At 48.6% G+C, this 26,346-nt stretch overlaps 1 protein-coding gene across 1 annotated transcript in view; it reads left to right on the top strand.

The window, feature by feature from the left end:
- Positions 1-26,346, top strand: part of LOC138262106 (uncharacterized) — a 134,537-nt gene that overhangs the window by 35,481 nt on the left and 72,710 nt on the right. The window contains exon 3 of the mRNA XM_069211899.1: positions 21,787-21,975. Coding sequence (XP_069068000.1) covers positions 21,787-21,975 — 189 coding nt within the window. The remainder of the gene's footprint in view (positions 1-21,786; positions 21,976-26,346) is intronic.

Raw genomic sequence — 26,346 nt, 5'->3', positions numbered from 1 at the left:
ACCCCGAATTGGGTCTTGATCCGGCCGCGCATAGCGCATTTAGTGCGCTTTACATTTAGGCATTTAGGTAACCTTCTGCACTTACCAGTATTCACAGGCAAAACCTGGGTACCTGCACATGGTGGTGTTTATATGCATGCCTTTTCCCTTTCCCAGCATGCTGCCCACTTCCTCTCTTCCCAGCATGCATTGCTTCTTTTTGTTGGACGCATGTTCTTTATTCAATGTTATACTCTTTTCCCCAATCCAAGATGGTGGTGTTTCTACTTCCTGTTTCCTACTTCCTGTCTAGGGGTATATAAGGGGAATTCAGCAGCTTGTTCATTGCGTTGCAACACTCCTTTGGAGGTCGTCACGCTCCAGCTGGTTTCCTCTTGTGGATCCAGTATTTCCTGACCTATCTTCATCTCCAGTTTTTCCTGTACTCTCGGATCTCCAGTTCTAACGCCCTTGTGTCCTCCTTCTGTTTCAGGGAGTTCCTATTGGAGGTTTTATACCCTTTTGGGGTTTTTCCTCTGGGACTCCTTCTGGAGGGCACAGACTGTAGTGGCTTGCTATTGTCAAACAGCACCGTGGCTACCGGAAGGGGTCGCCCCTACCTCGGCCAGAGCAGAACCTGCCGGAATCGGGATCTTTCCCCAACCCTCATCAACCTCGACGGTAAACCCAGTGAAAACCGTGACAGATTGCAACGCCCAAAAATCCAGTTGCAGTCCGGAACCATGGATAATCCAGTGGCAAATACGGAACCCACGAGCTAGACCCTGCTCATGACGATACAACAACAGGCTCAACAACTCCAACAGCTACGTACTGAAAATACTGTCTATCGACAAGCCTTTGCATCCAGGACAACTGACGTCCCCTCAGTAGCTGCCACTACACCTCGTTTCTCCCGGGATCCTAACAAATTGAGAACATTTCTGAATGCCTTGATGGTTTAATTTGCCTTTCGCCCCTCGCAATTTGTGCAAGACAAGACCAAGGTGGGGTATTTGATTAGCGTCTTATCGGGGCCAGCATTGGCTTGGGCCACTCCTTTAGTGACAAGAAATGATCCCTGCCTGTCTAATTATTCCACCTTTGTCACTACCTTTAAACAGATGTTTGAGTGCCCTGGACTCGAGGCTTCAGCAGAAGAAGCTCTTTGCGATATCCAACAAGGGAATCAAGATGTATTACAATACATCACCCGTTTCAGACAGTTAGCAGCAGAAACATCCTGGGTGAACGTACCTTGGTGACACTGTTCCGCAGAGGTCTCAGAGAGGACATTAAGGACGAACTGGTACACTCTGCTAGAATAGAGAACCTTAAGGATTGATGTATTAGACTCTGACGATAGAATATTGGTTGAATGAACAAAGAATGGAGAAAAGGAAGAGTCGTTTGCTATCACACTCAGTGACGTCTCGCACCTTCTCTCATCGTACCGAGGAAGTCCGTCCTGAACCTAAGGGGACTACCGAGGAAGAGCCAATGCAAATTGATACGGCTCGAGGACCTTTATCAGCTAGTGAAAGAGAACATAGACGAAGGAAGGGGCTTTGTCTATATTGTGGTGCAGCTGGTCACCTAATTCGCACCTGCCCCATTCGTCCAACCAAGCCTTTGGGAAACGCCAACTCCTGTCCTCAGTGAGAAGGGTGAGGACGGGATATCGTGAAATACCTTCCATTTGTTCTTCCAGGGAGGAAGGAACTGCTCTTTTTCTTTTACCAGTTATCCTTCACTTAACCGATGGCCGGTAAGAAAGAACCCTGGCTTTATTGGACTGCGGAGCCAGTGGCATCTATTTAGATGAAGCATGGGCCAAAGAACGACAGATAGCACAAATACCTAAGGAAGTACCAGAACAAGTACACACGGTGGATGGATCACTCTTGGCCTCAGGACCCGTACAATATACTACCCTTACTTTCTGTCTACAGTTTGGGAAACACCAAGAAAACCTTTAGTTTGATTTAATTTCCACACCACGTCATGATCCTGGGAATTCCATGGCTCACACGGCACAACCCTTACATCAACTGGGAGACAAGAACTATTTCTTTATCCTCTCACTTTTGCCAGCACCACTGCTACCTAGCAGGTGATTATTGGTCCCCAAAAGGTTTCTTAGCAGCACCCCCTAAGGTGGGATGCTCTATTAACGTCCTACAGGGAGTTCCCAAGCATTATCAGGAATATGCCGACGTATTCCAGAAGCCAGAAAGACCTGAACTGCGACCCCTTAGAGAATACAATTGCGCCATTCCTTTAGAATCAGATACAGTGGTTCCTTTCGGGCGAATATACTCTCTCACAGAACCTGAGAAGCAGATTCTTAAAGAATACCTTGATGAGAACCTACAGAGCGGGTTGATTGCTCCCTCCTCTTCACCTGCAGGGGCTCCTCTCTTCTTTGTGAAGACTAAAGATTTGCGTCCCTGTATTGATTTCAGAGGATTAAACAAGATCACTAATAAGGATCGGTACCCGTTACTCCTCATTAAGGACATCCTAGAACAAGTCAGAGGGGCAAAGAGATTCACCAAGCTGGATCTCAGAGGAGCTTACCATCTTTTAAGAATTAAGGAAGGTGATGAGTGGAAGACCGCTTTTAGAACACCTTTTGGTCATTACGAATATTGAGTAATGCCATTCGGACTCACCAATGCCCCTTCCATTTTTCAAAGGTTCATGGATTCTATCTTTTCCGATCTTTTGCAACAAACAGAAGTTGTTTATCTCGACGACATTTTAATCTTTTCTGTTCACCCAGAGGAACACTCTAAGCATGTTCGCCAAGTTCTAGAGAGACTCCGACAACACCATTTATTCTGCAAACCTGAAAAGTGTGAGTTTCATCAGACGGAAGTAAAATACTTGGGGTATTGCATTAACCAAACTGGAGTCGCCATGGATTCAGACAAGGTACAAGCTATATTGAATTGGCCATCTCCTTCTTCCATCAAGGAGACTCAGGCCCTCATTCCAAGTTTGGCCGGCGGCGGTCGCCGCCGGCCAAACTTACCCCACCATTTGGCCGCTCCGCGGTCAGAAGACCGCAGAGGCCATTCCGACTTTCCCGCTGGGCCGGCGGGCGCCCGCCAAGGGTGCGCCCGCCGGCCCAGCGGGAAAGGCCCTGCAACACAGAAGCCGGCTCCGAATGGAGCCGGCGGTGTTGCAGGGGTGCGACGGGTGCAGTTGCACCCGTCGCGATTTTCACTGTCTGCTATGCAGACAGTGAAAATCATGCTGGGGCCCTGTTAGTTGGCCCCTGCACTGCCCATGCCAGTGGCATGGGCAGTGCAGGGGCCCCCAGGGGCCCCACGACACCCGTTCCCGCCATCCTGTTTCTGGCGGTGAAAACCGCCAGAAACAGGCTGGCGGGAAGGGGGTCGGAATCCCCATGGCGGCGCTGCGGGAAATCCGGCGGGAAACCGCCGGACCCGGATGGGCAACCGCGGCTTTACAGCCGCGGTCGGAATTCCACATGAAGCACCGCCAGCCTGTTGGCGGTGCTTCCGTGGACAGCCACCATGGCGGTCAACGACCGCCAGGGTTGGAATGAGGGGCTCAGTGTTTTTTGGGATTAGCCAATTTCTATAGACAATTTATAGCAGACTTTGCCCGGAGAACCAGCTACATTACTCAAACCCTTAAAAAAGGCCATCTAAAGAAGGGCTTTATTCAAGCCCCCATTCTACGACACCCAGACACCAGCAAACAATTCATCGTTGTCGCAGACGCATCCGAAAGAGCCATTGGGGCTGACTTACTGCAAAGACAAGACGATGATGATTTAGAGCACCCGGTATTCTACCTTTCCCACATTTTATCCGACTCAGAACAGAACTATTCCGTGCTAGAACGTGAATTACTCGCCTTAAAGACTGCATGCACAGAATGGAGACACTTTCTGATGGGCTCGAAAGAACCCTTTGAAGCCCAGACAGACCACAGAAATCTACAGTGCTTAAGAAACTTTCAGTGTCAGAATAGCCGGCAGGCTCTATGGGCTTTCTTTTTCAGCCAATATCACTTTTATATCACATATATCCCTGGTTCTCAGAACATCCTGGCGGATGCCTTGTCACAACGTTACCTGGAGTGCAGTGATTCTCCTGTTCAGAATCTATTTGACAATAACAAGATCATTGGTTTAGTACAGACTTTTTTAGACCAAGTCAAATCAAGTCAAATCAAATCAAATCAAATCATTAGCATTTATAAAGCGCGCTACTCACCCGTGCGGGTCTCAAGGCGCTAGGGACAAAGGGGGTGGTTATCGCTGCTCGAACAGCCAGGTCTTTAGGAGTCTCCGGAAAGCGGAGTGGTCCTAGGTGATCCTGAGGCTGGTGGGGAGGGAGTTCCAGGTCTTGGCCGCCAGGAAGGAGAAAGATCTCCCACCCGCCGTGGAGCGTCGGATGCAAGGGACGGCGGCGAGTGCGAGGCCAGAGGAGCGGAGGGGGCGGGTGGGGACGTAGAAGTTGAGGCGTCTGTTGAGGTATTCCGGTCCCTTGTCGTGGAGGGCTTTGTGTACGTGGGTGAGAAGTCGGAAGGTGATCCTTTTGCTGACTGGGAGCCAATGCAGGTGTCTCAGGTGTGCGGAGATGTGGCTGTTGCGGGGTACGTCGAGGATGAGGCGGGCTGAGGCGTTTTGAATGCGTTGCAGGCGATTTTGGAGTTTGGCGGTGGTCCCAGCGTAGAGGGTGTTGCCGTAGTCCAGGCGGCTCGTGACGAGGGCGTGGGTCACGGTTTTTCTGGTGTCGGCGGGGATCCAGCGGAAGATCTTGCGGAGCATGCGGAGGGTGAGGAAGCAGGCGGAGGACACGGCGTTGACTTGCTTGGTCATGGTGAGAAGGGGGTCCAAGATGAAGCCGAGGTTGCAGGCGTGGTCTGCGGGGGTCGGTGCGGTGCCGAGGGCCGTGGGCCACCAGGAGTCGTCCCAGGCGGACGGGGTGTTGCCGAGGATGAGGACTTCAGTTTTTTCAGAGTTCAGCTTTAGGCGGCTGAGCATCATCCAATCTGCGACGTCCTTCATACCCTCTTGTAGGTTGGTCTTGGCGCTGGCGGGGTCCTTGGTGAGGGAGAGTTTAAGTTGGGTGTCGTCGGCGTAGGAGGTGATGATGATGTCGTGCTTGCGTTCGATGTTAGCGAGGGGGCTCATGTAGACATTGAAGAGTGTCGGGCTGAGTGATGAGCCTTGAGGTACGCCGCAGATGATCTCAGTGGGTTCTGAGCGAAACGGAGGGAGGTAGACTCTTTGGGAGCGGTTTACGAGGAAGGAGGCGATCCAGTCCAGGGCCTGGTCTTGGATCCCGGTGGAGCGGAGGCGGGTGATTAGGGTGCGGTGACAGACGGTGTCAAAGGCAGCCGAGAGGTCGAGAAGAATGAGGGCGACTGTTTCACCGTTGTCCATCAGGGTTCTGATGTCGTCTGTGACTGAGATGAGGGCGGTTTCAGTGCTGTGGTTGGTTCGGAATCCGGTCTGTGAGGGGTCGAGCAGGTTGTTGTCTTCCAGGAAGGTGGTCAGCTGTTTGTTGACGGTCTTCTCTATTACTTTGGCTGGGAAAGGCAGAAGGGAGATGGGGCGGAAGTTTTTCAGGTCGCTCGGGTCAGCCGTAGGTTTCTTTAGTAGGGCGTTGACTTCGGCGTGTTTCCAGCATTCGGGGAAGGTAGCAGAAGAAAAAGAAGAGTTGATGACGGTCTGGAGGTGCGGGCGATGATGTTGTCGGCTTTGTTAAAGATGAAGTGCGGGCAGGGGTCCGAAGGGGCGCCGGAGTGGATAGAGTTCATGATGGATTTGGTTTCTTCCGTGCTGATGTGGGTCCAGTTGTTGAGGGTGATGGTCGGGGATGTGGGTTCGGTGGTGTTAGGTTGGGTCTGGTGTCCGAAGCTGTCGTGGAGGTCGCTGATCTTGCGATGGAAGAAAGTGGCGAGGGATTCGCATAGATCCTGTGAGGGCGTGACGGCGTTGGCGTTGGCGCTGGGGTTGGAGAACTCCTTGACGATGCTGAAGAGTTCTCTGCTGTTGTGGCTGTTTTTGTCCAGTCTGTCGGTGAAAAAATTCCTTTTGGCAGTGCGGATCAGGTGGTGGTGTTTGCAGGTAGCGTTCTTGAGGGCGGTCATGTTGTCAGCGGTGCGGTCCTTGCGCCAGGCTTTCTCAAGTGCGCGACAAGTTTTCTTTGATTCTTTGAGGGTGTCAGAGAACCAGAGGGGTTTCTTGGTGTTGTTCTGTCGCTGCGAGCGTTTGAGGGGAGCAAGGTTGTCTGCGCAGTTGGAGATCCAGTTTGTGAGGTTGAGGGCTGCGACGTTGGGGTCGGTGGTGAGGGTGGGTTGGTTGGCGGCGAGTGCGGCGAAGAGTTGCTCTTCAGGGATCTTGTTCCACTGTCGGCGAGGGATGGGTTGAGTGCGGAGGCGGCGGGTCTCGCGTCGGAATGTGAAGTGGACGCAGCTGTGGTCGGTCCAATGAAGGGCGGAGGCGTGGCTGAAGAAGACGTGTTTGCTGGCGGAGAAGATAGGGTCGAGTGTGTGTCCGGCGATGTGGGTGGCAGTGTTCACCAGTTGTTTGAGGCCGAGGTTGGCGAGGTTGTCGAGCAGGGTGGTGGTGTTGGGGTCGTTGTTTTGTTCCAGATGGAAGTTGAGGTCGCCTAGGAGGATGTAGTCCGGTGAGGCGAGGGCGTGCGGGGAGATGAAGTCAGCGATGGTGTCGCTGAAAGGGGCGCGAGGTCCGGGAGGACGGTAGACGAGGGATCCTCTGAGGGTGGTCCTCGGGTCGGTGCGAATCTGAAAATGCAGGTGTTCAGCGGCAAGAGGGGAGTCTTCAGTGGAGGTGGTGACGCTGATGGAGTCTTTGAAGACGATGGCGATACATCCTCCTACTTGGTTGGTGCGGTCTTTCCTGGAGATCTTGTAGCCTTCGGGGATGGCGGTGGCGATGTCTGGAGCAGAGGAGGCGTTCATCCAGGTCTCCGTGATGAAGGCGACGTCCGGTGCTGTGGAGTCTAGGAGGTCCCAGAGTTCAACGGCGTGTTTGTGAACGGAGCGAGCGTTGACTAGGATGCACTTGAGGTGGTTGATGGCGCGTGGGCTTGTGGTCGTAGTTGTTGCGTGGTGGAAGATGCGTTTGCAGGAGTTGCAGGCGAAGGGTCCATGGGTGCGTTTGGGGTGAGCTTGGAAGCAGGTGTTGGAGTGTCCTGGGTTGAGGGCATGGAGGGTGGTGGGGTCATAGCGGATCATCGGGGCTTGGGAGCGCTGGGGACCAGGGGTCATGGTGCTGGGCGCGGGCCAGGCGCGGACGGGTGCAGTCGGGCTTGCCTCTGGCGCCCCAGCGGCGCACCCGCTGAGCGCACCCGCTGGGCGCACCCGCTGCACGCGCCCGCTGCGCAGTCGCGCAGCGGCCGCCATATGAGGTAGGAGGGGGGGGAGGGGTCAGCTGGGGGCGAATGGGAGCTGGGGGGCGGGGGCGTGCAGGAGGTCGCAGAGGGAAAGCGCGAGGGAGGGGGGGGACAGGTAGAGTGAGAAGAGCTGGGGGAGGGGGGTTTAAGGGTGGAGGGGGGAGAGTGTTAGGAGGTTTAGGAGATTAGGGAGAAAGATAGGTGTAGGGTTGTGAAGATAGGGGAGGGGGGTTGTAGAGGTGGGTGAGGGTGAGAGGTAGAGTGAGGGGATAGGAAGATAGGTAATAGAGGGGGTGGCGGGAGGGGGAAGAGAGAGAGAAATAGGTAGAGAGAAAAGGTAGATAGAGAAATCGATAGATAGGGAAAAAGATAGAGAGATAGGAAGATAGGAGGAGGTGGAGAGTGAGGGAGTTGGATAGTGGGATAGAGAGATGGAGAGATAGGTAGATAGGAGGAGTGAGGGAGGTAGAAAGTGAACGGGTTAGATAGGGGAGATAGAGGGGGGGATGCGAGTGGGGGAGGGGGATGAGGCAGGAGCAGGAGGGCAGGCACGGGGAGAAGAGGACGGAGGAGGCAGAAGAGCCGAAGGCAGAAGACAAGAAGAAAAGAAGAACAGAAGAAAAGAAGAACAGAAGAGCAGAAGACCGGAAGGACTGAAGACCGGAAGAGCAGAAGACCGGAAGAGCAGAAGACACACAGAAGAACACAGAAGAACACAGAAGAACAGAGAGGAGTACAGAAGAACACAGAGGAAGACAGAAGAAGACAGAGGAAGACAGAAGAAGACAGAGGAAGACAGAAGAACAGAGAAGAATACAGAAGAACACAGAGGGAGACAGAAGAACACCGAGGAAGACAGAAAAACACAGAGCAAGACAGAAGAAGACAGAAGAAGACAGAGGAACACAGAAGAACACAGAAGAACACGGAGGGAGATACAAAAAACGAAGAAACAGAGTGCAGAATACCACAGCAGAAGATGAGGAAGAAGAGAAGAGGAGAGAAGACGGGGAGAAGAGGAGTACAGAAGAAGAATACAGATAAGGAGCGAGGAGGAAGAACAGAGAAGAAGGAAAGAGGAAAAGAAGCAGGAGCAGGAGAGAGGGTGAGTAGCACGGGGCAGAACGAGGGGCTGGGAGGTGGGGCGTACTTACTGTGGGGTGGGTCTCAGGAACTCAGGAACCTGGAGGAGCTGCAGCGGCAGTGGGAGCGACCTACCCTTGGGTCAAGGGTCGCTACCACTGTCGCGCAGCGGCCGCCATATGAGGTAGGAGGGGGGGGAGGGGTCAGCTGGGGGCGAATGGGAGCTGGGGGCGTGCAGGAGGTCGCGGCGGGAAAGCGCGAGGGAGGGGGGGGACAGGTAGAGTGAGAAGAGCTGGGGGAGGGGGGTTTAAGGGTGGAGGGGGGAGAGTGTTAGGAGGTTTAGGAGATTAGGGAGAAAGATAGGTGTAGGGTTGTGAAGATAGGGGAGGGGGGGTTGTAGAGGTGGGTGAGGGTGAGAGGTAGAGTGAGGGGATAGGAAGATAGGTAATAGAGGGGGTGGCGGGAGGGGGGGAGAGATAGAGAAATAGGTAGAGAGAAAAGGTAGATAGAGAAATCGATAGATAGGGAAAAAGATAGAGAGATAGGAAGATAGGAGGAGGTGGAGAGTGAGGGAGTTGGATAGTAGGATAGAGAGATGGAGAGATAGGTAGATAGGAGGAGTGAGGGAGGTAGAAAGTGAACGGGTTAGATAAGGGAGATAGAGGGGGGATGCGAGTGGGGGAGGGGGATGAGGCAGGAGCAGGAGGGCAGGCACGGGGAGAAGAGGACGGAGGAGGCAGAAGACAAGAAGACAAGAAGAAAAGAAGAACAGAAGAAAAGAAGAACAGAAGAGCAGAAGACCGGAAGGACTGAAGACCGGAAGAGCAGAAGACCGGAAGAGCAGAAGACACACAGAAGAACACAGAAGAACACAGAAGAACAGAGAGGAGTACAGAAGAACAGAGAAGAATACAGAAGAACACAGAGGAAGACAGAAGAAGACAGAGGAAGACAGAAGAACAGAGAAGAATACAGAAGAACACAGAGGGAGACAGAAGAACACCGAGGAAGACAGAAAAACACAGAGGAAGACAGAAGAAGACAGAGGAAGACAGAAGAAGACAGAGGAACACAGAAGAACACAGAAGAACACGGAGGGAGATACAAAAAACGAAGAAACAGAGTGCAGAATACCACAGCAGAAGATGAGGAAGAAGAGAAGAGGAGAGAAGACGGGGAGAAGAGGAGTACAGAAGAAGAATACAGACGAGGAGCGAGGAGGAAGAACAGAGAAGAAGGAAAGAGGAAAAGAAGCAGGAGCAGGAGAGAGGGTGAGTAGCGCGGGGCAGAACGAGGGGCTGGGAGGTGGGGGGTACTTACTGTGGAGTGGGTCTCAGGAACTCAGGAACCTGGAGGAGCTGCAGCGGCAGGGGGAGCGACCTACCCTTGGGTCAAGGGTCGCTACCACTGTCGCGCAGCGGCCGCCATATGAGGTAGGAGGGGGGGGAGGGGTCAGCTGGGGGCGAATGGGAGCTGGGGGGCGGGGGCGTGCAGGAGGTCGCGGCGGGAAAGCGCGAGGGAGGGGGGGGACAGGTAGAGTGAGAAGAGCTGGGGGAGGGGGGTTTAAGGGTGGAGGGGGGAGAGTGTTAGGAGGTTTAGGAGATTAGGGAGAAAGATAGGTGTAGGGTTGTGAAGATAGGGGAGGGGGGGTTGTAGAGGTGGGTGAGGGTGAGAGGTAGAGTGAGGGGATAGGAAGATAGGTAATAGAGGGGGTGGCGGGAGGGGAAGAGAGATAGAGAAATAGGTAGAGAGAAAAGGTAGATAGAGAAATCGATAGATAGGGAAAAAGATAGAGAGATAGGAAGATAGGAGGAGGTGGAGAGTGAGGGAGTTGGATAGTGGGATAGAGAGATGGAGAGATAGGTAGATAGGAGGAGTGAGGGAGGTAGAAAGTGAACGGGTTAGATAGGGGAGATAGAGGGGGGGATGCGAGTGGGGGAGGGGGATGAGGCAGGAGCAGGAGGGCAGGTGCGGGGAGAAGAGGACGGAGGAGGCAGAAGAGCCGAAGGCAGAAGACAAGAAGAAAAGAAGAACAGAAGAAAAGAAGAACAGAAGAGCAGAAGACCGGAAGGACTGAAGACCGGAAGAGCAGAAGACCGGAAGAGCAGAAGACACACAGAAGAACAGAGAGGAGTACAGAAGAACAGAGAAGAATACAGAAGAACACAGAGGACACACAGAAGAACAGAGAGGAGTACAGAAGAACAGAGAAGAATACAGAAGAACACAGAGGAAGACAGAAGAAGACAGAGGAAGACAGAAGAACAGAGAAGAATACAGAAGAACACAGAGGGAGACAGAAGAACACCGAGGAAGACAGAAAAACACAGAGGAAGACAGAAGAAGACAGAGGAAGACAGAAGAAGACAGAGGAACACAGAAGAACACAGAAGAACACGGAGGGAGATACAAAAAACGAAGAAACAGAGTGCAGATACCACAGCAGAAGATGAGGAAGAAGAGAAGAGGAGAGAAGACGGGGAGAAGAGGAGTACAGAAGAAGAATACAGACGAGGAGCGAGGAGGAAGAACAGAGAAGAAGGAAAGAGGAAAAGAAGCAGGAGAGAGGGTGAGTAGCGCGGGGCAGAACGAGGGGCTGGGAGGTGGGGGGTACTTACTGTGGGGTGGGTCTCAGGAACTCAAGAACCTGGAGGAGCTGCAGCGGCAGGGGGAGCGACCTACCCTTGGGTCAAGGGTCGCTACCACTGTCGAGCAGCGGCCGCCATATGAGGTAGGAGGGGGGGGAGGGGTCAGCTGGGGGCGAATGGGAGCTGGGGGGCGGGGGCGTGCAGGAGGTCGCGGCGGGAAAGCGCGAGGGAGGGGGGGGACAGGTAGAGTGAGAAGAGCTGGGGGAGGGGGATTTAAGGGTGGAGGGGGGAGAGTGTTAGGAGGTTTAGGAGATTAGGGAGAAAGATAGGTGTAGGGTTGTGAAGATAGGGGAGGGGGGGTTGTAGAGGTGGGTGAGGGTGAGAGGTAGAGTGAGGGGATAGGAAGATAGGTAATAGAGGGGGTGGCGGGAGGGGGGGAGAGATAGAGAAATAGGTAGAGAGAAAAGGTAGATAGAGAAATCGATAGATAGGGAAAAAGATAGAGAGATAGGAAGATAGGAGGAGGTGGAGAGTGAGGGAGTTGGATAGTGGGATAGAGAGATGGAGAGATAGGTAGATAGGAGGAGTGAGGGAGGTAGAAAGTGAACGGGTTAGATAGGGGAGATAGAGGGGGGGATGCGAGTGGGGGAGGGGGATGAGGCAGGAGCAGGAGGGCAGACGCGGGGAGAAGAGGACGGAGGAGGCAGAAGAGACGAAGGCAGAAGACAAGAAGACAAGAAGAAAAGAAGAACAGAAGAAAAGAAGAACAGAAGAGCAGAAGACCGGAAGGACTGAAGACCGGAAGAGCAGAAGACACACAGAAGAACACAGAAGAACACAGAAGAACAGAGAGGAGTACAGAAGAACAGAGAAGACTACAGAAGAACACAGAGGAAGACAGAAGAAGACAGAGGAAGACAGAAGAACAGAGAAGAATACAGAAGAACACAGAGGGAGACAGAAGAACACCGAGGAAGACAGAAAAACACAGAGGAAGACAGAAGAAGACAGAGGAAGACAGAAGAAGACAGAGGAACACAGAAGAACACAGAAGAACACGGAGGGAGATACAAAAAATGAAGAAACAGAGTGCAGAATACCACAGCAGAAGATGAGGAATAAGAGAAGAGGAGAGAAGACGGGGAGAAGAGGAGTACAGAAGAAGAATACAGACGAGGAGCGAGGAGGAAGAACAGAGAAGAAGGAAAGAGGAAAAGAAGCAGGAGCAGGAGAGAGGGTGAGTAGCGCGGGGCAGAACGAGGGGCTGGAAGGTGGGGGGTACTTACTGTGGGGTGGGTCTCAGGAACTCAGGAACCTGGAGGAGCTGCAGCGGCAGGGGGAGCGACCTACCCTTGGGTCAAGGTCCGAATATGCCCATCTAGAAGAGACAGATCTGAATAAGTTGCGTCTGCAACTTCATATAGATCAAGGGTTTTATTATCATGATAAGGCCCTGTTCTTACCCACTAAACTAGTACAGACTGAGGCCTTACGTATGTGCCATGATTCCCCCACTGCAGGTCATCGAGGAATGAAAGCTACTCAAGAACTTCTGCTTCGCTCCTTCTGGTGGCCAACTCTCAAGACAGATACTGAAGAATATGTATCATCCTGTCCTATATGCGCTCAAGCCAAGACACCCCGTACTAAACCAGTAGGATTACTTCACCCACTACCAGTTCCCCCAGGCCCATGTCACACCATCTCCACAGATTTCATGTGCTCATTACCCTCTTCAATGGGAAATCACGTAATAATGGTAACCGTGGACTCCTTCACTAAGATGGCTCACTTCACGGCCTTAAGAAAGTTACCAACGGCAAAAGAATTAGGTCAAATCTTTACACAAGAAATCTTTCGACTTCATGGATTACCTCAGGTCATTATATCGGATAGGGAGCCTCAATATACCTCCCGATTCTGGAAACAATTCTGTAAGACCTTGGGAATTGAAGTGGCCTTATCATCAGGGTTCCATCCTCAAACTAACGGACAGACGGAACGACTCCATCAAGGCCTCGAACAATATTTACATAGCTTCTGCAATGCTACGCAGAGTAATTGGGCTACCTATTTACTGCTTGCAGAATTCTCCTACAACAACTCCATACACAGCGCCTCAAAGGTCTCCCCTTTCTATGGCTCCTACGGTGTCCATCCTAAGGCCTTTCCAACTCCCCTGAAAGATATTTCCAATCTTCCTGCCATCTCCTCCTATGTTCGACAGCTACGGGGTGTCCAACGTGTTATCCATTCCAACCTTGTGGCCACTAAGTCTCGCATGAAAAGGATAGCTGATAAGAGACGTTGTGCGGCTCCTCACTATCAGATCCATGATAAAGTTTGGCTCTCCTCTAGATTCTTACCTCTCCGACTCACTCAGAACAAATTCAAACCCCGTTTTTATGGTCCCTTCCTGATTCTCAAAAAGATTAACCCAGTGTCTGTGCGTCTTCGCCTGCCCCGGACTTGGAAGATACACCCTGTATTCCATGTCTCTCAACTTAAACCTTACCTTCCTGATCCTTTTCACAGACAATTCTGCTGTCCTCCCCCTCTGTTGGTTGATATTGTGCCCTAGTACGAGGTCCAGGAAATCTGTAACTCTCGGTTTTTCCATGGGCGCCTCCAATATCTTATTCATTGGAAAGGCTACCCTATGAGTGAGTGTTCCTGGGAGGATGCCCCTTCAGTTCATGACCCTCTTTTGGTCCGTCGCTTTTTTCGACTCTTCCCTCACAAACCTGGGGCATCGGGGGGGGGACCTACTGTCGCGCGCCCGCGGCGCGTCATTTGAGGATTACCGCGGCCTGCATGCGCCCCGTGGGGGTAGCCGTGGCCTGCATGCAGACCGCGGGGGAAGCCACGGCTTGCGGGCAGGCCGCGGGGGAAGCCGCAAGTCCGGCCAGGGGTCGCGGCACTCGCCGCGCCCCCTTCTTCTGACTCTACCGCAGGGGTGGACACGGCAGGAGATAAGACCCCGAGTTGGGTCTTGATCCTGCCGCGCATAGCGCATTTAGTGCGATATATATTTAAGCATTTAGGTAACCTTCTGCACTTACCAGTATTCACAGGCAAAAGCCGGATACCTGCACATGGTGGTGTTTATATGCATGCCTTTTCCTTTTCCCAGCATGCTGCCCACTTCCTCTCTTCCCAGCATGCATTGTTTTTTTTTGTTGGACGCATGTTCTTTATTCAATGTTATACTCTTTTCCCCAATCCAAGATGGTGGTGTTTCTACTTCCTGTTTCCTACTTCCTGTCTAGGGGTATATAAGGGGAATTCAGCTGCTTGTTCATTGCGTTGCAACACTCCTTTGGTGGTAGTCACGCTCCGGCTGGTTTCCTCTTGTGGATCCAGTATTTCCTGACCTATCTTCATCTCCAGTTTTTCCTGTACTCTCGGATCTCCAGTTCTAACGCCCTTGTGTCCTCCTTCTGTTTCAGGGAGTTCCTATTGGAGGTTTTTTACCCTTTTGGGGTTTTTCCTCTGGGACTCCTTCTGGAGGGCACGGACTGTAGTGGCTTGCTATTGTCAAACAGCACCGTGGCTACCGGAAGGGGTCACCCCTACCTCGGCCATAGCAGAACCTGCCGGAATCGGGGTCGTTCCCCAACCCTCATCAACCTCGACGGTAAGCCCAGTGAAAACCGTGATAATTAGCAGTAACAACAGCAACATCATCGGCATATGCTAAACTTTTGGTATCCCAACCATTGCGGGTAACTGCCTGAATTGTTTTATTCTTTTCTAATTGTCGTAAAAATGGATCTATATATAGTGCAAATAACAAAGGTGAACACGGGCATCCTTACCACGTTCAATTTGTATTTCTTTTGACTTGCAGTCCAGCATTTGAGATCTTGGGTGCTTATATAAAGCTTTAATTGCAGTAATAAATCTGATTCCAAATCCATAGGCCCCTGATGTTTCCCACATATATTTCCAATAAACCCTATCGAATGCTTTTGCAGCATGTAGCAGAACCATTGCCATGGGTTCCTCTGCAACGTGAATTGTGTCAAACAAAGTGATGACTCTTCTGATATGGTCAGTTGTATCCCTCCCTGGAACAAACCTCGTGTTGGTTCTGCATAACTAATTTACGGATACAAGCAGACAAATGTGTCACAAAGATTTTGGAATAGATCTTTGCATCGCTGTTAATAAGTGTAATAGGTCTATACACACCCAAACTAAGCGGATCTTTGCCCTTCTTCAAGAACACTATTATGTTGGCGGTAGCCCAGGGTGGAGGGGGATTACCCCCTTGCTGCACTTGAATGAATAGTTCTAGCATCACCGGCATCAGCAATGTCTTAAGATAGTTATACAATTCTAGTGGGATTCCATCCATCCCTACAACCTAGGTAGCCCTCGCACCGCCTCTTCTAATTCCTCCATTATAACCTCCTTTCCTAATTCCTCCTGTTCTTCGGTGCTAATCCTGCCACACTCTACCTCACTTAACAAGCCACAACCAGTCTGTTCCTCACCTGCAGGAGTGGCTTTGTATAACTCCCCATAATACTCCCTAGAGGATTCCCTAATTTGGTCAGGGTCTGTAGCTAGCTTCCCCTGACCGTCTTTAATCTCCGAGATTGAAACAAAAACAGCCTTCTGGCGTGTGAATATCGCCAATAAATGACCCACTTTCTCAGTGTATTCATAACACTCCTTCAGTCTTGCCAAATATTTTTCCACTGCGCTTTGCGACGGCTTATTATCTATTAACATTTTAGCTATCACTAACTGCTGTAGAGCATCTTTAACATCCATACCTCCTTCGACCGCCATGATGAGTTGTTTTTCTGCCTCCCAAAGCCTTGTAAATAATTCTTGGATATGATCTGCTACTTGTTTCTGTCGTCTTATACTAAAACTAAGCGTTTCCCCCCTTATGCCCGCTTTCATTATGTTCCACACATTTCAACTGGGGCAGATCCTCTATAAAACTCTAGGAACCCCCTCAGCCATATTTTCATATGCTGCAAATATGCCGGATTGTTCAGCAACCCTCTCTTGAATGCCCAGCATCTACCACTCCTACTTCCTTTTGTAAATTTCGAATGGCCTGAAATACTCTAGGTTTACGCTTTTATTATTAACATCCATTAGATTTTGTAATCCATCCCATGAGCCATTGAAATTCAGATCCCCAGAAATAATATATGGGGCTGGCCACACTGCTAATTCAACTGAAAGTAAATCTAATAAAGTTGGATCATCAAGCACAGAACCTTATAAAGAGCATAACGTAAAACTCTCTTTACCCAACTGGCACTCTATTACAGCCCATCTCCCTAGCTGATTCACCCTACACAGAGTAGTCTTACATCTTGTATTACTTGTTAAAATGGCTACCCCTTTTGTTTTAGTATTTTTCTCAGTACACACCAGCAACTGCAACCCAAGAGTCTCCAACACAGCTTTGTCAGGATACTCTATGTGGGTTTCTTGTAGACAATAAATGTTTTCAAATCTTCTGCTACTTTCCTTCTCTTATGAGGGTTATTCAACCCACATATGTTTACGGATGCTATCCAAAATATCGTAATTTATATTCCCTCAAGCAAGTTTTTCTGGGGATTGCCATATTCACTTAAAATCTCTCTGTTTCTTTGACTATATTTAAGATCCATTACATCAACCTTCCCACCTAAAACCTCACACTTTAAACCAGCCCTCATCCTGTTGCTGCTCAACCCTTGCATTCTTTCAGGTATCCAATTTTACTTTTTTAACCCCCCTGAAAATGCCTCCACCTTCACCCCCCAAGCCAACCTTCCCACACCCCCTCTTGTTCCTCCCAACCCCCCCACATCCCCCTTCCCCCCTCCCCTATCTTAATCCCACTCCTTCCCGCGTTTACCCCCCTCACCTGCCCGCGCCCACCCTCCCCTTCCCCCCCAGCCCAATGAGCAATCAGACCACCACTGGTCTGAATGATGGTATACCTTAGTGTCGGCCGAAGACCAGCCCTGAACTGCCGAGCTTCCTGCACATGTGATTATACCTACCATTGTTACAAATTGGAGTTCTTATATTCCCTACTCAATTTTCTGCGGGTTCAGTACTTTTAGCTCCATCAAATATTCTTTTACTTGAATCTCAGACGTAAATATTTTAATTTTCCCATTAATCACTGTCTTCGGCCGTGCTAGAACCAGCAAAAAAGCCTCCCCTCCCCTGTCCTGAAAGGGCTTAATCAGCTGTCGCAGCCCCCATCTTCGCTCCACAGTAACATGGCAGTAATCCAGTCGGGTGAAAAAGGTGACATTATCCACACACCGTGGGGCACCTGGGTGGGCTTTTTCAAAGATATCTTGCCTTAACAAATATTTATTAAAAAAGATCTATATTGCTCTAGGGTGTTTAGATTCCGCATTATGCTCTCCCCCTCGTCTAATTTGTGGACTCTTTGAATTTCTGCCTCCCAATCCAATTTTGTGAGCTCTGGAAGAGCATTCCACAGGAGCTTAATCATGTATGCTCTTTATCATTGCCCTGCCCCCCTTCTTTTATACCCAATAATCACAAATTATTTCTCCCCTGTCGATTTTCATACACTTCCAGTTTCCACATGATATCAGTTAATTCTTCTCCGTGTGATTATGCCTGCTCTTTCAGAGCTTCAACCTCTGCCTCCACTATAGAAGTTCTGTTCTCCATTGTATTTAGTTTTTCTTCAATTTCCATGCAGGAGTTAGTGACTTTTCGGACCGTGCCATGCAGTTGCTTGGCCCGCGTCTCATTTTACAGTTCCCTTATCGTACCGTATATCATCTGTAGCATTTTTGCGTCTATGCTAGCCGTGTTATTAATTGGAGCACTCTGGCAATTCTCGCCTGCATCGACATTGGGAGGCGTGTCAACCTTAGGGTCTTTCTCCAGACTCATAAGTCTGATTTCTGAATAGTCCCATTTAAGCGCCGTAGCGCTCCGTCCTGAGAGATCTGCTCCACCAGTTAAGCTCGACCATGATTTTATGCACCTGCGCTGTCATCCCTGTAATTTCACTGTGGGCCCTACCGCCGATGATACACTCTCGGACTCAGATGATATACTCCCCTCGGCTTCACTCTGATTACAGTCGCTCCTAATAGCTTAAGAATTCTCAGTTAGTGGGTAGAATTTATCTCCTCTGTCCCTTGACCAGTCTGTAATCTTTCCGCCCCTTCCAGATTTACTAGCTTCCAATTCCGAATCTTTGATAGCATCATCGCCTACTAGTTTTAATCCTTCCCCCTTTCTAAGACGGGATTCAAGGGGCTTATCAACTATGCCTTGAATGTCTTGAGTACCTTGTTTATGCTCCTCCGTATGCATCTGCGTGCTGTCATTAGTGGGTACCCTAGTGAAAACCTCAATCGGCACCAACTGCTCCTTAAGGCTCCTAGATTCATCTAATCGCCACCCCCCACCATCTTGTGGCATAACAGGGGGAAAGTAGCTCCTGGAGGGCCCACCTTTAGCTTGTAGGGGTTCCTCTCTATGAGTTATTGCCTCAAAATCCTCTCTTAAATAAAATGGCATATCCTTTGAGAGAGATGTAGGGTTCGCAATGCCAGTCTCTTGCACACCGCTGGTCAAAAAGTTTGTAATGGAGGGCTGTGATCTGCCCTTCCCCATAAGAGCAGGCAGAGCCCCCCTAATTGCATCCTTGACATCTTTAACAGCCCCACCTCCGGCTTTACTGCTTAATTTAGTCGGTCCTAAAGCAGACCGCCTGCCAGCCAGGCCTCCGTCACTGCCATCTTTCCCTGCACGTGTCTGACAGCCCCTCCCCTTTATTTCTGATTATTCTGTGTATTTTTGGGTGACATTTTCACTTTTGAAAACCAGGGCCAGGCTCTAATGAACTCTGCAATTCTTATTATCCAATACCAGTGCTCGGTTTCCTTTGCCACAGAGTTAAAGGTACTTCTCAGTGACCCAGTCAGTGTCTATGCAGTACCATCAAAGGAGCCGAGCCACACCCTCTCAGCCACACCCTCCTTATGGCAGAGCCCAGTCAGCATTGATATCACACCTTCCGGTTGCCGTAATATAAAAACAAAATCTGTTGAGCCGCACCCTACATTACTTTAGTTAAGTGCCGAGAGGTTTCACTGTTACACCCACACAGGTCCTACTCACCGATATCAAACCATGCCAGACTAGGTGAAAACTCAGCAAAGCAGCGCTGCGTCTCCGCGTCACCTGTAATCCCCGAAAGCCTTCCCTGGTATTCACCAGTCTCAGCAAATGAGGCGGGGGGCAGAGTGGAAACAGTACTCAGCGCGCAGCTCGACTGCCGTCTCCACGTCCTCACATCCGTCATTGCACTGAGCTCCCGACCGGCATCCAAGGGGGACGGGGCCGACAGCCGTCGCCTACGCGCCCACCATCTTGCTCAATGACCCCAGTTGTTTACAAATATAAGTCAGTTCTAAGCACCAGCAAACCCCAGCACAGTTTAAGCACTGATAACATAATATAACATGAGAAAAGCAATGATAACCATTATATCTTAATTATAGAAAAATATGTTGTAGTGGATCCTATTTGGTTTTATCAGGAATCAGGAGATAGCTTAGCCTTCTGGCTTGCAGGACTGTGCCCCGTCTCCTAGTGACTTTTACCCTACTTAGATAGCTCCGTCTTAGTCTATTTATTTAACTATTTCTTCCAAAATGGCTGCTATGTTTATAGTTAAGACGTTTATATTTTACGTTATCAGTGCCACTTTGTGAAGGTGTCAACATCAGCGCAAAGACAAATTATATACATAGGTATTCACACCATGTCCCTTTCCCACTTACGTGTAACAGGACCATAATGTACTTTTGAGGGAATTCTTTACATAATTGCAGCCCCAAGCATGCCTTCTTATCTATTGTTTGGGAACATACCTGCGTCAGGGGTCCTACAAGATCTGCATAAATACATCTCACACAGACAAGGTCATCAGAGGGATTCCTACCAGATGCCATCAATGATATTTATTCATGTTGCCTTGATGCAGACCCAGCCTTCGTGTCCTCACGGAGTCTGTTCTTGAGACCTCATTCCAAGGTATTCGAGGGTTGGGGAGCTTTTCTCATGGACATGGTGCTGGCAGATTAGGTTTACCACACTTAATTTGCTTCTAGGTTAGAGATTAGGTTCTCCATGCCAGGGTATTTGCTTCTATTTCACATCTCATGTTATTGCAAGATGGTGGGGGTCTTTGAATTCATGACTCTAGTTTTTACAATTCTGTGTCTTGCATTGTTCATTTTCGTAATCAGTGCAACCCATGCATTTTACAGTAGATAGCAGTCTTTTCACCAAAACCTATTCAAAACTTTACTGCATCTCCTTCATTGTCTGTGTATGTCTGAGACGTGTTGCTCGTGTGAGAAAAGAGTAATCTCCGTTTAACCACGACCCCCCTGAGATGTCGCACTCTAGAGGTCATGCGTAAAGGCTGCCACAGATCACCTATTACTGTTTGTGTTTTGTTGAGGTACTGCTTGTGAGCCAGGAGGGTTGGACCGACAGTTGTGACTTGTTGTAGGATTGGCTTAGTCGCCTACAAACAAAAGTGCTGTCATCCCTAAAACAGCAGTCTTGCCTAGCGGAAGAGTCTAACTGCGACAATGTATCTTTATTAATATTTTATTGTGATATAAAATGCAAGGCAAAGCAATATGAAATACAAAGCAACAAAAGCGCTGAAGATGTAGGCTTATAGATCAGCAAATATAACTTTTAGTTGGGTGTCGTCCAAGGGCAGATGAGGTTTTGGGATTTCAGATAAAAGAGAAGAGTCCTATCAGATGTTTGACAGAAACACAAGGTTACCAATATTAATGTGCTAGTAGCAGGTGTAAGCATCTAGTAAACGGAGCATTACAAATCCAAAGCCAGGGCTACTCTAGGGAATATAGTAAATCCCTTATACAGATGTGTCTCTACATTAAGCCGTCACCCATGTTGTTGTTGGTATGCACCGTTTTTATGCACAGTTTGTCAGCCTTAGCCCGCTCTTGCACACTGTAACCCAGTCCTTTGGGTTTGGGGTCTTCCTACCTTTTGAGTGGATTTTGATGGGCCAGTACTATCCTAGTTATACAGCTTTTATTCAGACTTTGCTTTTGTTTAGGTGAGGTCATAAGCAGTAGGGTGTGGTTTAGCGGTGTGTGTTCTCTTCTATGACCAGATTACTAGTTGCACGGTAACTGGATGGGTGCAAACTCTGCACATGCACTCAGAGTTACCATGCAGTAGTAACCCACCAGTGTGTTGCAATTATAAGTTAAACCCCGCAGAATGGGGAGCACCTGTGTGGACACGGAATTAGTGTGCAGTATTCCATATGTTATTCCATTTTCCAAGAGGTTAATGCACACATTTACCATCTGCTCTGAGCAGGTGATAAATGTATGTGGGGGCCCATCTCCTCCCTTTCTGAACCCCTCTGGAACTACTGTTGCTTACTCACAGTGTGCTGTTTGTGCTGACTGTTAACACCCCACACCTTTTAGTTTGTTTCCAGCCACCACTGTTCGATGCTGCACTTCCTGTCACTCCCCCCCCCCACACTCCTGTTCTCATTGTTCAGAAGCTGTGAATAAACCTTGGTGCTGCTCAAGGGGCATTTGAACCCCCTTAGCAGAAAAGCCTTTGCCACTCTGTGACAATCTAATAATCCATACTCTCTTGTATTTATCATGGATGTGTATGTCACTTTTATATTTCAGAAAGATGCAAAAATCCAAACACACACTTGTCAGTTCTAATCCTGTCTCCTTCCAAAGAATGGTATGATCGTGGAGAAAGGGTGCAAGTGGCGTGCTCCGCTGGATATAAACCCCGACATTCTTCGATAGAGTGCAGACAAAGGCTTTGGGGCTCTGCAAGTGAATGGGATGTGAAGCCCAGCTGCATCCGTAAGTACCTCTTACCTCTCTGATGTCACTAGTTCTGTGAACAAGTCACAATGCGAATGTATCTGCCCTGGAAACAGATAAAGTATCCAGAACCAGTTGAGTGTGAACAGCTTTATCATGCATTATTCAGACTTGCACACCCTCATGAACAAGGTCTGGACCTAGGGTAAATACATATGAACAGTATCAATTTAACAGCACCTTTTAACTTAAATATTTTGCAGATGTGGTGACCTCCTTTCCAAAGGAACTGCAGACCGCACTGCAGCGTTCACACAAGAGGAGGCCAAAGCAAACACAAATGTTTCTAAAGAAAGGCCAACCCTATTAACAACAACATAACTCAAATAACATATATTTGCAAGAAACCCTGCTAAAGAACAGAAAAAAAGAAAACTGTGAAGCTAGCAAGTGGTCCTTTTTTTAAAGTAATACAAGATAGATTAGAAGATAACATTCTAAATCTCACAAAAATATATTTCTTTTGGTTTTGTACCACTGTCATGATGGAATAGGTTGGACCCACTGAAAGACTTGCACCCTAGGTGGTGGGAGGAAAAAGAGCAGAGTGCCTCCAAGGAATTGGAACAAAATATTCTTGTGTTGGAAGCATGTGAGTGAAATGCCAACTACCAAACTACAAAAACAATGTCCCTACTTACTTAAGGACTAGCTTGCGATGAAGCAGCCAGCACCTGCAAGGGAAGACAAACTGTTCACAGTAATTATCAGTGGAACAAACCAGCAGAATAAGGTGTGTGGAGTTAATGAAATTGAGGAAATTGAGAATAAACTATTTTGAAACAAATAAACTATTTGAAATTACTGAGGTTAATTCAGTGGTGCCTTAACCTACATAAAGGTTCACCATTGTGACCTGCGTCCTAGGTTCCTTTCATGCTCAGCACTCTCTCTCTGTCACACTTTGTAAATGTTGGTGATCACAGTGGTGGCACATGTGAAAGGCATAGTGTCTCCGTCATATGAAGGGAATATGAGGTGGGTTGTACGCTTTGGGGCCACTAGCAGTGAAAGTGCTCATCGAAGGCTGTGAGAGGTTAGAGGGAGAGCTTGGTCTCCGAGCTCTCAAAAGAGTAGCAGCCATGTCCAGCAAGGGGAAAAAGATGTTTGAGATTGCCAGCCAGGTGAGGCTCAATTAAGGTATAAGGAATTGATTAAAGTCTGTGTGTGGTCATCTGGCTAAGACTGGACATCAGAATATTAGGTAGAAGCAAGGGTGAAGCTTGCAACCACCAGAGGAAAAAGAGAGAAGCCTTAGTTGCGTGGTAGTGAGGTATCCAGGATACCTGTGCCCAGGTGACTGGGGGACAGGATTCTGGAATACTGAAATAGTAGGAGTAATCCTGTAAGCCCAAATTGTCTTATTTAACTCCTCCCAATCTTGTCCACCATTAATGGCTGCCTGTACGTTACCTATTAGCACTCTATTGAAGCACTCCACAATTCCGTTTCGAACAGGGTGGTAAACTGGACTGCGCTTCACAATAATACCATTCCTATTTAAGAAATGTTCATATTTTTCAGCCATGAATTGCGGTCCATTGTCACTTAATATTGACTAAGGTATTCCTTCTCTCAAGAATAATTTCTCTAAAAAGAAAATTAAAGCTTTGGCATCCACTGTATCTAATATTTCATACTCTGGCTATTTTCAATAATTGTCAGTTGCTACAATGATAAACGTACTTGCTCCCCAATTATCCAAAATGGCCCTAGGACATCTAAACTTAGATCCTCCAAAGGGTTTTCTGGGTACTTCCTGTCCCCCAGTTAAGGATGAAGCATCATCTGAGACTTATCAGAACTAGCACATATTATATAATTCCTTGCAAATCTTTCAGCATCTTTGTAGGGCCCCAGCCACCAATAAGAAGACTTCGTTTTTTTTTTTTTAAGTGTCACAATCCCCAGGTGACCCTTATGGTTAATTTCTAAAATTATTCATCTTAAACTTTTGGGAGGTAATAGCCTTTCATTTCTGAGTATATGACCAGTTTCACTGATGGATAATTAAACTTTTATTTCTCAAATTTTCCTGCATTGCTCCTGCAGACCATTTTTGTTTGGCCAACCATTGGTAATAAATGATTTCACCATCTCAATATCTTTATCCTCCTCTTAACCCTTCTCCCAATCTTTACCAGATATTGGGGGTTATTCTAACTTTGGAGGAGGTGTTAATCCGTCCCAAAAGTGACGGAAAAGTGACGGATTTACCACCAGCCGTATTACGAGTCCATTATATCCTATGGAACTCGTAATACGGCTGGTGGTATATCCGTCACTTTACCGTCACTTTTGGGACGGATTAACACTCCTCCAAAGTTAGAATAACCCCCATTACCATGTATTCTTCAGCAACTACAGCAACGCTATATTCATCCCAAGAGTTGTTAATGTTACCAGATAATGGCAATGGTGACCTACTTAAGTAATCAGCCACTCTATTCCTATTACCTGGCAAGTATTCAACATCATACGTATAATCGAGTAATCGAGTAATCAAGTAATCTGAGTACATTCTCACTATGTGGGGTGTGGCTCTACGTAATCCTTTAGAAGTGAGCACTGGTTTATGGTCTGTACTTAAAATGAATCTAGTTCCCCACAAATACTGCCTGAATTTCTACATGGCCCATACTGCTGCCAACATCTCCTTCTCTATAACTGACAATGTTTCTTCTTGTGGGGATAAGGAACGAAAGGAATACACTATAGTATTCTCTTCACCCTTCTTTGTAGTCGTTACTACACTAAAAGCACCAATTTCAAATCCTTGTAAAGGAATTGCCGTACATATATCCTGTTTACCGTTCATAAAATCTGCCTGCAATTCGTATTCTTGCTTATTCTTTAATAACTGTCTCAAACCATGTTTTTGTTGCGAAATTCCTGACAAACTTTGGGGCATATTTAAGAGCCCCTAGCGCCACCTTAGTGCCGCCATAGCATCATTTTTTAACGCTAAGGCAGAGCTAAAGTGTAATTTCCCTGGGCTATATTTATAACATGGGGCAATGAATGCATTGTGTTAGACCTGACAGCCTTAGGGTGGTCACCCCTAACTTTTTGCCTGCCTCCCTCCACTTTTTGGACACTGTTATTGCTGGCTTTTAGACTCTGCGCACTTTACCGCTGCTAACCAGTGCTAAAGTGCATATGCTCTCTCCCTTAAAACATGGTAACCTTGAATCATACCTGATTGGACTATTTAATTTACTTATAAGTCCCTAGTAATGTGCACTCTATGTGCCTAGGGCCTGTAGATGAAATGCTACTAGTGGGCCTGCAGCACTGGTTGTGTCAACCACTTAAGTAGCCCCTTTTCCTTGTCTCAGGCCTGCCATTGCAAGGCCTGTGTGTGCGGTTTGACTGTCACCTCGACTTGGCATTTAAAAGTACTTGCCAAGCCTAAACCTCCCCTTTCTCCACATATAAGTCACCTCTAATGTGTTCCCTAGGTAACCCCTAGAGCAGGGTGCTGTGTGGGTGAAAGGCAGGACATGTACCTGTGTAGTTTACATGTCCTGGTAGTGTAAAACTCCTAAATTCGTTTTTGCACTACTGTGAGGCCTGCTCCCTTCATAGGCTAACATTGGGGCTGCCCTCATACAGTATTGAAGTGGTAGCTGCTGATCTGAAAGGAGTAGGAAGGTCATATTTAGTATGGCCAGAATGGTAATATCAAATCCTGCTGACTGGTGAAGTTGGATTTAATATTACCATTTTAGAAATGCCACTTTTAGAAAGTGAGCATTTATTTGCACTTAAATCTTTCTGTGCCTTACAATCCACGTCTGGCTGGGCTTAGTTGACAGCTCCTTGTGCATTCACTCAGACACACCCCAAACACAGGGTACTTAGCCTCACTTGCATACATCTGCATTTTGAATGAGTCTTCCTGGGCTGGGAGGGTGGAGGGCCTGCTCTCACACAAAGGACTGCCACACCCCCTACTGGGACCCTGACAGACAGGATTGAACTGAAAGGGGACCTGGTGCACTTCTTAGCCACTCTTTGAAGTCTCCCCCACTTCAAAGGCACATTTGGGTATCTCTGCCCTACCTCATCAGACACTTGCTGGAGAAGAAACCTGAACCAGAACCTGCATCCTGCCAAGAAGAACTGCCTGGCTGCCTAAAGGACTCACCTGACTGCTTTCTACAAAGGACTGCTGCTTTGCTGTTGCCCTGCTGCCTTGCTGAACTCTTGTCTGGCTGTGAAAGTGCTCTCCAAGGGCTTGGATAGAGCTTGCCTCCTGTTCCCTGAAGTCTCAGGACCAAAAAGACTTCTCTTTTTCACTTGGACGCTTCGCGTGACGGAATTTTCGACGCACAGCTTGTTCTTCGG

This window comes from Pleurodeles waltl, chromosome 1_1, assembly GCF_031143425.1.
Source record: "Pleurodeles waltl isolate 20211129_DDA chromosome 1_1, aPleWal1.hap1.20221129, whole genome shotgun sequence".
NCBI classification, from domain to species: domain Eukaryota; kingdom Metazoa; phylum Chordata; class Amphibia; order Caudata; family Salamandridae; genus Pleurodeles; species Pleurodeles waltl.
This window is presented reverse-complemented; position numbering and strand designations above follow the sequence as displayed.